Source organism: Babylonia areolata, chromosome 34 (genome assembly GCF_041734735.1).
Source record: "Babylonia areolata isolate BAREFJ2019XMU chromosome 34, ASM4173473v1, whole genome shotgun sequence".
In the NCBI taxonomy this organism is placed as follows: Eukaryota; Metazoa; Mollusca; class Gastropoda; order Neogastropoda; family Buccinidae; genus Babylonia; species Babylonia areolata.
The window spans coordinates 15,629,889-15,642,388 of NC_134909.1; the positions used below are offsets into that span (position 1 = coordinate 15,629,889).

Sequence of the window (12,500 nt, forward strand, 5' to 3'; positions counted from 1 at the left end):
AGAAAGAAAGAAAAAAATGACAGAAGAAACTGTTCGTTCAAAGCTGTGACCAAATTTACAGCAAAGAGAAATTTAATAATTACTCTCCCCTTAATCTTTTGATTCTGTAAACTTTTTTTTTTAAAGGAGACGAGAGAGAGAGAGAGAGAGAGAGAGAGAGAGAGAGAGGAGGAAAAAAATGAAGAATACAAATAAGTAGAAGGAAGAGGAGGAGGAGAAGAAGAAGAAGAAGCAATGTCAGGAAAAAATAAAATAAAATGAAAAAAAAAAAAGTCACAAAAATCCGAGAGTGAGCGAGCGAGGAGCGTCAACCATGCAAGAAGAAAGCACCCCCTTTTTCTGTTTTTTTTTTCCCTTTTTTTTTTTGTTTTCTTTGTGTGTGTGTGTGTGTGTGTGTGTGTGTGTGTGAAATCAAAGCAACCCCATTCTGCCAGTTTTTTTTTTCTTCTTTAAAAAAAATAAATAAATAAAACATATAATAATAGGCAATGTTATATCAGTGCGTGCAATATTTATGTATAATATTAACTAACGAACTCACGGCTTATAATCAGTTTTTTTCTTTTTTTTTTATTGGGTCACTGGAACTAGAACATCGAAAACTTCCTAATTCTACATTCATAGGGTCAGCTGGAACAAAACATAAATAAATAAATAAATAAATAAATCTGTTGCCAACACCGACATGGCAAAAATGACACGGAGGTGTGTGAGGAAGAAGTAGCAACATGTCGACATTCCATTTTTTTTTTCCTGTCATTCATTTCTTTTCCTTTAATTGTCCTTAACTCTCTCCATACGAACGGCGAAAGAGACGACGTTAACAGCGTTTCACCCCAATTACCACCATCAAAATATTCCAAGCGGAAGACTCTTATACTGAAGAGGTGAATGTTGACAAAGAATACCACAATTCTGACGACGGAAGCTAAAGATTGGGTCATTCAGACACCCACTGGACATCTGAAGGGTCTGTGTAGAGGAGAAGAGAGGACTGGCCGTACTGAGTGAGTGAAAGATTTTTTTGAATGCCCAAGATATACCAGAATAATATGATTTAAACAGCGTTCTCACTGCGAATACCGCAATTGATTTATCGCCCCTTAAAAAGAAAAGAAAAGAAAAAAAGTATGTTCAAATGTTAAATTTTAGAACGTCAGTTAAGGAGCCACGATAGTGTAATGGGTAAGACAGTTTCTTCTCACCCGAACACGCGGGGTTCGAATCTGGTTAGGACTTTTTTTTTTCTTTTTTTTTTTTTTTTTTTAAACGCGAAGCTTTATAATAACAAATACAGAACACATTTTAACGATTAGATTTTTTTTTTTTTTTTTTGGTGGTTAAAGTGTATCACAGGTGAGTCTTGAAGGCCTTGCCTCTCTTGTTTTTCCTTCTTTTTCTTTCTCTTCCTTCCTTCCTTCCCTCCTTTTCTACTTCCTTTCTCCAGTCAGTTCAAAAGGTCTCTGAATCTGTATGATCTACAGGCTCAGTGCTGTCTGTCTCTCCTCTGTCATCGTAGTAGTCTATTCAACTCTTTTGAAGTATACAGAGCATCCTTCCCCCCCTTCCCACCCACCCACACACACACACACACACCCAACCCACGCCTGTCCACCACATCCATGGATTCTTCTTGTCAGATGACAAAGAGAACACCCACACACACACACACACACATACTCACACACACACACATACACACACACACACACACACACACACACACAACCCACGCCTGTCCACCACATGCATGGATTCTTCCTGTCAGATGACAAAGAGAACACACACACACACTCACACACACACACACACACACACAACCCACGCCAGTCCACCACATCCATGGATTCTTCCTGTCAGATGACAAAGAGAACACACACACACACACACACTCACACACACACACACACACACACACACACACACACACACACACTCACACACACACATCCACAATACTTCAGCAATGGTAGGGAATAGCCTGCAAGCCAATTAATTAATTAATTAATGAGAGAGATTATTTGTATCAATGAGGCGTAGACTCCCTGACTGTGTGGAGTACATCTGTTATCTCGTTTTCAACCCCCCCCCCCCAAACCACCAACACCACTTCCCCCCCCCCTTCCCCCCCCCCCCCCATCCTCCCTCCCCCAAATGAAAAAGAACCCCTTGTGTTCCCGATTCCAAGCGTTTGTTCTTTCACTCACACTCATGATTTTTTTTTTTTTTTTTACATATATCTTTTTAACTTTACTTTTCTGGGTTCTTCTTCTTTTTTTCTTTCTTTCTTTTTTTCTTTTAAAGGCTTTACGTCAACACAAGACTCTTTCATTCCATTCTTGAAACCATCATCGACATTGACAGGAAAGGGATGTATGTGCAAAACATCCGGTGCGTTGAGTTGCGTTCTGCTGTTGTTGATATGAATGATATGAAGCAAACTGAAAGGGGCTTTCTATCTCTGTGTGTGCGTGTGTGTGTGTGTGTGTGTGTGGTTTTGTTTTCGGTTGGTTTGTTTCCACTAGTTTTTCAGTCTGACCGTCTGCTCAAGAAAAACAGGTTCACACTCTAAAAAAAAAAAAAAAAAATAAAAATAAAAATAAATAAATAAATAAAATAGGGCCTCGTGCACACACACACAAACTACTCTTCCGGCAGCTGGAGTTTGTGTATGTGTGTGTGTGTGCGTGAGAGAGAGAGAGAGAGAGAGAAGGAGAAAAAGAGGGAGACAGACAGAGAATGAATGAGAGAGGGGGGAGAGAGAGAGAGGGGGGGAGAGAGAGAGAGAGAGAGAGAGAGAGAGAGAGAAGGAGAGAAAGAGGGAGACAGACAGACAGAGAATGAATGAGAGAGAGAGAGAGAGAGAGACAGAGACAGAGAGACAGAGACAGAGAGAGACAGAGGAGACAGACCGACACACAGCCAAAGTGGGTGGGAGGGAAAGGGTGGGGGAGTGGGTGGAGAAACAAGACAAAACGAACAGGACTAGCTCAGAAAGAGAGAAAGACAAAACAGGAACGAATAAAGAAAGAAAGAAGGAAAGAAAGAACGAAAGGAAGAAAGAAACATTTCCTTGAATTAACGGAGGGAACTGATGCTACGTTTACAATGCTTGTTGTTGTTGATGATGATGATGATGATGATGAAAAAAATCGAGGCTACTGGCAGTAAACTGTCGTCTTTAGATGATATAAATCACGAAACTGTTTTTTAATCACGACTGATGTCCAGCGTCTTCTGTGCCGTACCTTTCCTTGTATCAGTCAATGCCCTTCTTCTTCTCTCCTTTCCTCTTCTTTCTTCTTTCCTTTCTTCTTTTTCTTTCCTTTCTTCTTCTTCTTTCCTTTCTTCTTTCCTTTCTTCTTCTTCTTCTTTCCTTTCTTCTTCTTCTTTCCTTTCTTCTTCTTTCCTTTCTTCTTCTTCTTCTTCTTTCTTCTTCTTCTTTCCGTTCTTCTTCTTCTTTCCTTTCTTCTTCTTTCCGTTCTTCTTCTTCTTTCCTTTCTTCTTCCTTTCTTCTTCTTCTTTCCTTTCTTCTTCTTCTTCTTTCCTTTCTTCTTCTTCTTTCCTTTCTTCTTTCTTTTCTTCTTCTTCTTTCCTTTCTCCTTTTTCTTTCCTTTCTTCTTCTTCTTCTTTCCTTTCTTCTTCTTCTTTCCTTTCTTCTTTTTCTTTCCTTTCTTCTTCTTCTTCTTTCCTTTCTTCTTCTTCTTTCCTTTCTTCTTCTTTCCTTTCTTCTTCTTCTTCTTTCCTTTCTTCTTCTTCTTTCCTTTCTTCTTTCCTTTCTTCTTCTTCTTCTTTCCTTTCTTCTTTTCCTTTCCGTTCTTCTTCTTCTTCTTTCCTTTCTTCTTTCCTTTCTTCTTCTTCTTTCCTTTCCTTTCTTCTTTTTCTTTCCTTTCTTCTTCTTCTTCTTTCCTTTCTTCTTTCCTTTCTCCTTTTTCTTTCCTTTCTTCTTCTTCTTTCCGTTCTTCTTCTTCTTCTTTCCTTTCTTCTTTTTCTTTCCTTTTTTCTTTTTCTTTCCTTTCTTCTTTCCTTTCTTCTTCTTCTTTCCTTTCTTCTTCTTCTTTCCTTTCTTCTTCTTCTTTCCTTTCTTCTTCTTCTTCTTCTTTCCTTTCTTCTTTCCTTTCTTCTTCTTCTTTCCTTTCTTCTTCTTCTTTCCTTTCTTCTTCTTCTTCTTTCCTTTCTTCTTTCCTTTCTTCTTCTTCTTCTTCTTTCCTTTCTTCTTCTTCTTTCCTTTCTTCTTCTTCTTCTTTCCTTTCTTCTTCTTTTTCTTTCCTTTCTTCTTCTTCTTCTTTCCTTTCTTCTTCTTCTTTCCTTTCTTCTTCTTTCCTTTCTTCTTCCTTTCTTCTTTTTTTTCTTTCCTTTCTTCTTTCCTTTCTTCTTCTTCTTCTTTCCTTTCTTCTTCTTTCCTTTCTTCTTTCCTTTCTTCTTCTTCTTTCCTTTCGTCTTCTTCTTTCTTCTTCTTCTTTCCTTTCTTCTTCTTCTTTTCTTCTTCTTCGTGGGCTGCAACTCCCACGTTCACTCGTATGTACACGAGTGGGCTGTTACGTGTAGACCGTTTTCACCCCGCCATGTGAGCAGCCATACTCCGTTTTCGGGGGGGTGCGCATTCTGGGTATGTTCTTGTTTCCATGACCCACCGAACGCTGACATGGACTACAGGATCTTAAAACGCGCGTATTTGATCTTCTGCTTGCCGTATACACACACACACGAAGGGGGTTTCAGGCATTAAATAAGCACGTCTGCAACGTAATTATTTTGACCTGGGAGATCGGGAAAAAAAAAAAAAAAAAAAATCTCCACCCTTTATACCCACCCACCATGCGCCGTTACCGAGATTCGAACCCGGGACCCTCAGATTGAAAGTCTAATGCTTCAACCACTCGGCTATTGAGCCCGTCTTCTTTTTTTACTCATATTTTTTGCAGCTGTTGCTCATATCCTTCGGGTTCCTGCGAAAATCAATACATAAAACGGATGGTCCTTGTGACGAGGGAAAGGGGCAAGGCGGGGAAAGTAGAAGAAATAGGAAAGGAACCCCCCCCCCCCCCGCCCAGAGAGTCCATCACTACTTACTACCAACACAGGTCAGCTCACAGCTGGGATTGTACACCACCCTCCCTCTCTTTCTCTCACCGGCACATCCCACACACCCCAGACAACACACACACACACACACACAGCCAGATACACACACACACACACACAGATGCACACGCACACACACATACACACACAGAGATTCACACGAAACACACACACACACACACACACACACACACACTGCTTAATCCAGTTAACGATTCAATACTATTGTCCTTATTTAAAAAAAAAAAAAAAAAAAAAAAAAAAAAAAATATATATATATATATATATATATATATATATAACGTAACTGTACCTGTATTCGTTGTTATTCTTTTTAAAACACTGGTTAAAAAAAAAAAAAGACATGAACTTGCATGAAAACCTTTCTCACAAATCCTGCCTTCCTGTCTCTCCAAATCGACCCTGACAGGAAGTAAACACGATAAGTACCCTACATCACATCATCAACAACAACGACTACGAAGAAGTAGAAGAATGAAGATGAAGAAGATGATATACGACGACGACGACCACTACTACTACGACGACGACGACGACGAAGAAGAAGAAGAAGAGATGATGATGCTGATGATGATGACATAAGAAAAAAGATGAAGAAGAAGATGATGATGATGATGATGACATAAGAAGATGAAGATGATGATGATGATGACACATGAAGAAGAAGAAGAAGAAGATGATGATGATGATGACGATGATGACATGTGAAGAAGAAGAAGAAGAAGAAGAAGAGGAGGAGGAGGAGGAGGAGGAAAACGGATACTTGAAGGAGAAGAAAAAGAAGGAGAGAGAGAGAGAGAGAGAGTAGGAGGCGGAGGAGGAGGAGAAAAAGAAGCTAGGAAACGGACAAACTACCACCCTCCCCCCTCATAAATTATATGTGTGTGTTAAAGCACATTCACGTCTTTCAAATGCATGCATTTAGGTTTATATCGTTCACCTGTTCTGTTAACAAAGACCACAGAATTATAATCATGAGTTTCTCTTTTGGAGATCATAAGATTTGATCTGACTCGACTCTGGACATTTAATTGTTTGGTTTGCGGTGGAATCGAAACGCTCTTTATATATATATATATATATATATATATATATATATATATATATATATAAATTATATTCTTGATGGCATTGCATCTTCCATCTTCTTCTTCGTCGTTCGTGGGCTGCAACTCCCACGTTCACTCGTATGTACACGAGTAGGCTTTTACGTGTATGACCCTTTTTTTTTTTTTTTTTACCCTGCGCCATGCAAGCAGCCATACTCACGTTTTCGGGGAGTGATGGCGCTGCATGAATGATTAAAGGGAAAGCTGACTGTGGTCGTTACACTGCTATATATATATATATATATATATATATATATTTTACACAGTTGTGACACTGTTTACATGTTTCATTATTGAGCACGCCCTTCCCCCCTCCCCTACCCTACCCCTCGTCCCCCCCACCCTCCATCTCTCTCTCTCTCTCTCTCCCCCTTTCCCCCCATTGCCGCCAGATGTTCCAAGAACCCGGATTAACAGTTTTCAGCTTCACACCAAGTAGGGAAACAAATTAACAATGGGAAGTAAACAAAAGTTTTTATTTTTTTTATTTTTTTTTTTTTCATTATTCTTATTATCTCAAGCAAAAAACAAAAAACAAAAAAAAAAGCCATTCCACAAATCGTAACGTATTGAAGAATCCTCTCCGATCCGGTCACTTAGCAGGCTGAAAAGCCAGACATATGTCACACTTACACTTGTTACTCTTCTCAAAAAAAAAAAAAAACAAAAAAAAAAAAAAAAAATCAAAAAGAAAAAAAAAAATATGAAAAAGAAAAAACTCCAACTACGGTTTTATTCCTAGACTTACAAAACAAAAAAAAACAAAAAACAAAAAAAATAACCCACCTCACAAGCATACAGAATAGACAAAACAACAAAGGCAATTTAAAAAAAAAACAAACCCAAAAAACCCAAAAAAAACCCATGATGATGTCCAGAAGGACTTTGCGTTAGCACAAGGGGAGTTGGAAGGGGGAGGGAGGGAGGGGGGGGGGGAGATAATTAGCATGCACTAATGCATTTTCATCCACTGATATGACCAGACCAAACGAAGGTGTAAACACGCAGTCAACCAACCAACCAACCAATTCTTTATTTAGCCTACTGATATGACTAGATCAAACGTAGTTATCAAACGAACAGTCATTGCACAAACAAGAGTATAATATTTGGACGCAGTTTGAGTATCGGGGGGAAAAAAAACAACAAACAAACAAACAAACAAAAAAAACCTCACTCACATGTAATCAATAACTAATCAACTCAATGAGCAAAAAAAAAAAAAAAAAAAATCCCAAAAAACAAAACAAAACAACAACAAAAAAACTTTTAAAAACATGTTCAGTTCTGATTTGATGAAGAAGAAGCATAAGAAGGAAAAAACTAACAAACATACAAAGGTCACAAATAATCAATAATTATTGTTCCTTGTGTCCAATACATAAAAAAAAACACCACGTCAGGCAGAAAAAGCAATACTAGCTTCTTTTTTTATATATATATATATATATTTTTTTTTTAATACCACAATGAAAAGCATAGCGCTACACCGTGTCACTGATAATGTTGTCACGACATGCAAAAAAACAAAAAAACAAAAAACACAAAAAAACAAACAACAAAAAGCCCCCCCCCCCGCCCCCCAAACCCCCACCCGCCCCCCACCCCCTCCCCTAGCCATCTCGATCAGCACGCTAAATCAAAAAATTCAACACCGGTGAAAAACAAAATAAAATTTAAAAAAAAAAAAACCCAAAAAACAAAAAACAAAAAACCCCGCACACACACACAAGAAAAAAGATACACCACAGCTTCAACAATTTATGCTCACACCAAAAAAACGATGCCAGTAAATTCCGGTTTCCTGTTTCGGAGCACCTTGAGTTGACGGACTAGGGAGTTCTTGTTGATGTTGGGGGGCGCGGGGGTGGGGGTTGGGGGGGGTGGGGTTGTTTTTTTTTTGGGGGGGGGGGGCGTGGGGGGTGTTTTTGTCTTGTTTTGTTTTGTTGTTTTTTTAGAGTGTTTTTTGTTTTTGTTTTTTTGTTGTTTTTTTTTTTTTTTGGGGGGGGGGGGGGTTCTTTTTCTCTCTCTCTTAATCAAAAAAAAACAAACAAAAACAAAAAACCCCCAAAAAACTCGATGAAAGAATCAGACAAGAGCAAAGAAAAACACGGTTGCTGAACAACTTGATGGTCCGCCGTCTGATGTTCAAATCTGACCCCCATCTGATTATGCTTTCATATATATATATATATATATATATATATATATATTTCTTATTATCTTTTCTTCTTTTATTTCTGATTCACCTTCCCTCCCTCACCCCACTGTTAATTCTGTAAAGAGGGGGGGGGGAGGGTTTGCTGCTGCTGTTCGTTAATTAATTAATTAATCAACAGATTGCGATTTAGCAGTTCCAGTGGTTTTTTTTCCCCTGTGTGATATTCACACACACAGACACACACACACACACACGCGCGCACACACACACACACACACACGGGGGGGGGGGCGGGGGGGGGGGGGGGGGGACAGACGTGTTATTGATGTAATACCGATGGTACAAAACGTGCAATCATAATAATAATAATAATAATAATAATAACAATAATAATTATTAACAATAATAATCATACAGAACACACACATCATCTCAAGCCTGTGTCGCTCCGGCAAGGAGGCCCCTGCCCCCAAAATGGTAACCTGCTGCTTGCTCGCCTCGCTGCTTGCTGACTGAGGGAGGAGTGAAACGCTGGAGAACGCTTGACCACGACGTTCTTCCAGGACAAGGTCTTACTTGGTTAGTTAGGAGCGCAAAAGGTTGCCCAGCTAGCGTGTTCGCTTTAACACGGTGTCGACGCTGCATGAGTTTTGTTCCGACGATTTGAAAGGTGGGGGGATGGGTTGGGGGGGGGGGGGGACGGGGTGGTGGTGGGAGTGAGGGGTTGTAGGTGGAGGTGGAGTAGGGAGGGGGGTGGGGGAGGGGGAGGAAGGGAGGGAAGAAGGTTTGGGGGTGGGGTGGGGTGGGGGGGAATACATTGCCTACATGGGGTGTGGTGGGGGTGGCGTGTGTGGGGGGGGCTGTTGACTGACTGTATAACAAAAGCAATGCTCTCTCTCTCTCTCTCTCTCACACACACACACACGAAAACATTCATTCATTCATTCAAAATCACGCACACCATACCGCAAACGCAAGCGCAAGCGCAAACGCGAGCACACACACACACACACACACACACACACACACACACACACACACACACCCTCCCCACTTCCCCTACAAAAAAAAAAAAAAAAAAAAAAAAAAAAAAAGTTGAGCATCCCGGCAGGCGAATCAAGTCAGTCATTTTATATCAAGGCCTCGGAAGCTTTAGCAGTGTCCGACTCGGCGGCACTTTGAGGGGAAGGGGAGGAGGTGGTGGTGGTGGTGGTGGTAGAGGGAGGAGGAGGAGGAGGAGGAGGAGAAGGGAGGCTGCCGCCAGCCGAGCCCCCTTCCACCCCACCACCAACACCGCCCGACGGAGGGGGCAGGGGAGGGGAGGGTGGGGGAGGGGGCAGGGCGGCGCTTGGAGCACCACCACCACCACCAACAACAACGCCGCCACTCTCAGCAGCTTTGGAGAGGAGGGCGGGGGGTGAGGAGGGAGAGGAGGGAGAGGAGGGAGAAGGGGGAGAAGGCACTACAGCAGCATCAGCAGAGGCGGGAGGCGACGGAGGCGGAGGGAGCCCCGACACCGAGTCCCCGTCCCCGCCCACCCCGCAAGCCCCCGGGGAGGAGAGCGGCGAGGAGGGGAGGGGGCTGGGGGTGTTGGTGGTGTTGGTGGTGTTGTCGGAGGGCGAGGGGGAGGGGGTGGTGTTGCTGCCCCCGCTGCCCCCTCCTCCTCCTCCTCCCAGGCCGTTCTGCGTGACGAGACGGATAGCGTCCTGCACGGCCTGACTCGTCACCTGGCTGGCCACGCGCTGCAGCGAGTCCTCCTCCTCCTCCGCCACCGCCGCCTTGTTCCCCCCCATCACGGCCACGTCGTTGGAGCCCATCATCCCCACCGCAGGGGGCGGAGGGGGAGGGGAGGAGGAGGAGGAGCACGCGCCGCCCTCCACCACCCCCACCCCGTCCACCTCCATGGGCGGGGGAGGGGGAGGGGAAGGCAGAGCTCGCTCCTCGTCCTCTTCGCCGGTAGGGGGGGAGCTCACGTCGCTAGGCGGGGTGGTGGTGGTGGTGGCTTGCTCGCCAGGCTGCGGCAGCGACGTCTGGCGGAGGACGCAGGTCTCGCGCGCGGCCAAGGGCAAGGTCTCCTCCCCGCGCTCCACCACCGAGGTCATGTCGGCCGACTTGCGGTCCGGGGCCAGGGCTCCGGGCATCAGGGACTGGGCCTTGTCCACCACCTGCTGCACCACCTGCTCCACGACCTGCCCGGCGGCGCCGCCGATGCCTCCGCCGCTGCCGCTCGGGGGTTCCGTAGGGGAGGATTGGGTTGGTGGCGGGGCTCCTGCACTGTTGGGGGGAGCACTGCCGCTGCTGCTGCTTCCTTCTGCTCCAGACCCGCCTCCTCCTCCTCCTCCTCCCAGCTTCTCCGACACCACCTCCGTCACCTTGGTGACGACGGCCTGGGCCCCTGCCTGGAGGGCCTGCTGCACCGCGGCGCTGCCCGAATCCTTCATCATCTCCATCAGACTGCCGCCCGTGTTCCCCTCTTCCTTGCTGTCCGCGCCTTCCGCCCCCGACGACAGCCGCTTTTCCGACACGTCCTTGACGTCCACGCTGGGCACGTCCGCCGTTGCCTGGGCCACCAGACTGCCGCCCGCCGCTCGCTCCAGGGCGCTGAGGTCTCCGGACAGCCTGCCCGAGGAAGGTCTGTCGGCCGAGGCTGAGGCTGAGGCCCCGCTTTGCACGGGGCTGGAGAAGGTCGGCACCAGGTCCTCCGCTTTGCCGGCCACGTCCACTGCAGCCCCCTCCACCGAGTCCTTGACCGCGGTCATCTTCTCCGACGCGGTCTCCTGCGCCTGTCGGCTGGCGCTGTCCACGGCGGCTTCGGCTTTCTGGCGGACTTCCTGTCCGCTTTCCTCCGCTTTCTGGCGGACCTGCTGCCCGGTTTCTTCAACTTTCTGACGCAGGTCCTGTCCCGTCGCCTCGGCCTTCTGCTGGAGCGCGCCCGCCTGCTCGGCGGCGGCTTGCTTGACGTCCGCCGCGGTCTGGGCCGCCGACGCCGCCGCCGATTTCGCCGAGTCCTGCGCCGCCTGCGCCTGCTGGGACACGGCCGCCTTGGCCTCCTGCGCCTTCCTCTCGGCCTCGCTCTGCGCCGCGTCGGCCGCTTTCTGGGCCTCGTCCTGAGCGGCCTTGCCCGCGGCCTCCGCCTTTTGCTGCGCGGCGGCGGCGGCGGAGAGGGCGCTGTCGCCCGCGGTCCGGGCCGACTGCTTGACGTCCTCCACCTCCGCCACCACCTTCTGCTTCGCCTGCTCTCCCGTTTCCGCCGCGGCGCCGGCGGCGTCCTTGGCGCTGGTGCGGATGGACTGGAAGGCCGCCCGGGCCGCCAGCTCCGCCTCCTCCTGCTTCTTGCGCGCCTCCTCTTCCGCTCTGGACGCGGCGTCCTGGGCGTCGGCGACCGCGCCCTTCACGGCGGTGGAGGCTTCCTCCTCCGCGCTCCTCACCCCCTCCTCCACTTCAGCCACGCCTTCGTCGGCCTTGGTGGCCGCTTCCTCTTCCGCCTTCTTGGCGGCCTCCTCCAGGGCCTGCCTGCGGGCCAGCAGCTTGGCCTCGGCCTCCTTGGCGATCTCCTTGGCCCGGTCCTTCACCACGCGCATCCCGTCCTCTGGCCGCTTCAGGCCCTCGCCCCCTTCCTCCCCGCCCAGCAGCTCCCCCTCCTTCACCTCCACCCCGATGCCGTCCACCCCGATGGACACGTCCACCCCGGGTGCGGGCGCCGCGTCCTCCTCTCCTCCTCCTCCTCCTCGCTCACCAGGCTTCTCGTTCTCCTCCAGCTTGGCCTCCTTCTTGGCCTGCTTGCCCGCGCAGAAGTTGCCCATGGTGACGGTGGTACTGGTGGCGGTCCTCCTCTCTTTCTTCCTGTCTTTCTTAGGTCTCTTTTCCTTGTTGCAGTCTCCTCCTCCTCCTCCTCCTCCTCTTCCACTAGTTGAAGGGGTGCTGATTGATGGTAGTGGTGTTGTTAGTCCAATCCGGATGTGGTTTTCTTTTTTCCAATTTTTTTTTTTTCCTTTTTAGTCTGGTTGTTTAGGTGTCTGCCCTGTGGAAAAAAAAAGGATAAACGTGATCAATTTTGTTTGAATTTTTTAATTTCAAAATTTAACTTCTTCTTCTTCTTCTTCTCTCTCTCTCTCTCTCTCTCT

The 12,500-nt window shown here is 46.6% G+C and overlaps 2 protein-coding genes across 8 annotated transcripts in view; both read right to left on the bottom strand.

Annotated features, from left to right (window-relative positions):
* LOC143277528 (uncharacterized) overlaps positions 1 to 12,500 on the bottom strand; it is a 90,646-nt gene that overhangs the window by 32,110 nt on the left and 46,036 nt on the right. The window lies entirely within an intron of this gene.
* Positions 9,293 to 12,500, bottom strand: part of LOC143277445 (uncharacterized) — a 41,986-nt gene continuing 38,778 nt past the window's right edge. Inside the window, exon 2 of the mRNA XM_076582265.1 lies at positions 9,293 to 12,397. Coding sequence (XP_076438380.1) covers positions 9,507 to 12,179 — 2,673 coding nt within the window. The 5' untranslated portion in view covers positions 12,180 to 12,397 and the 3' untranslated portion in view covers positions 9,293 to 9,506. The remainder of the gene's footprint in view (positions 12,398 to 12,500) is intronic.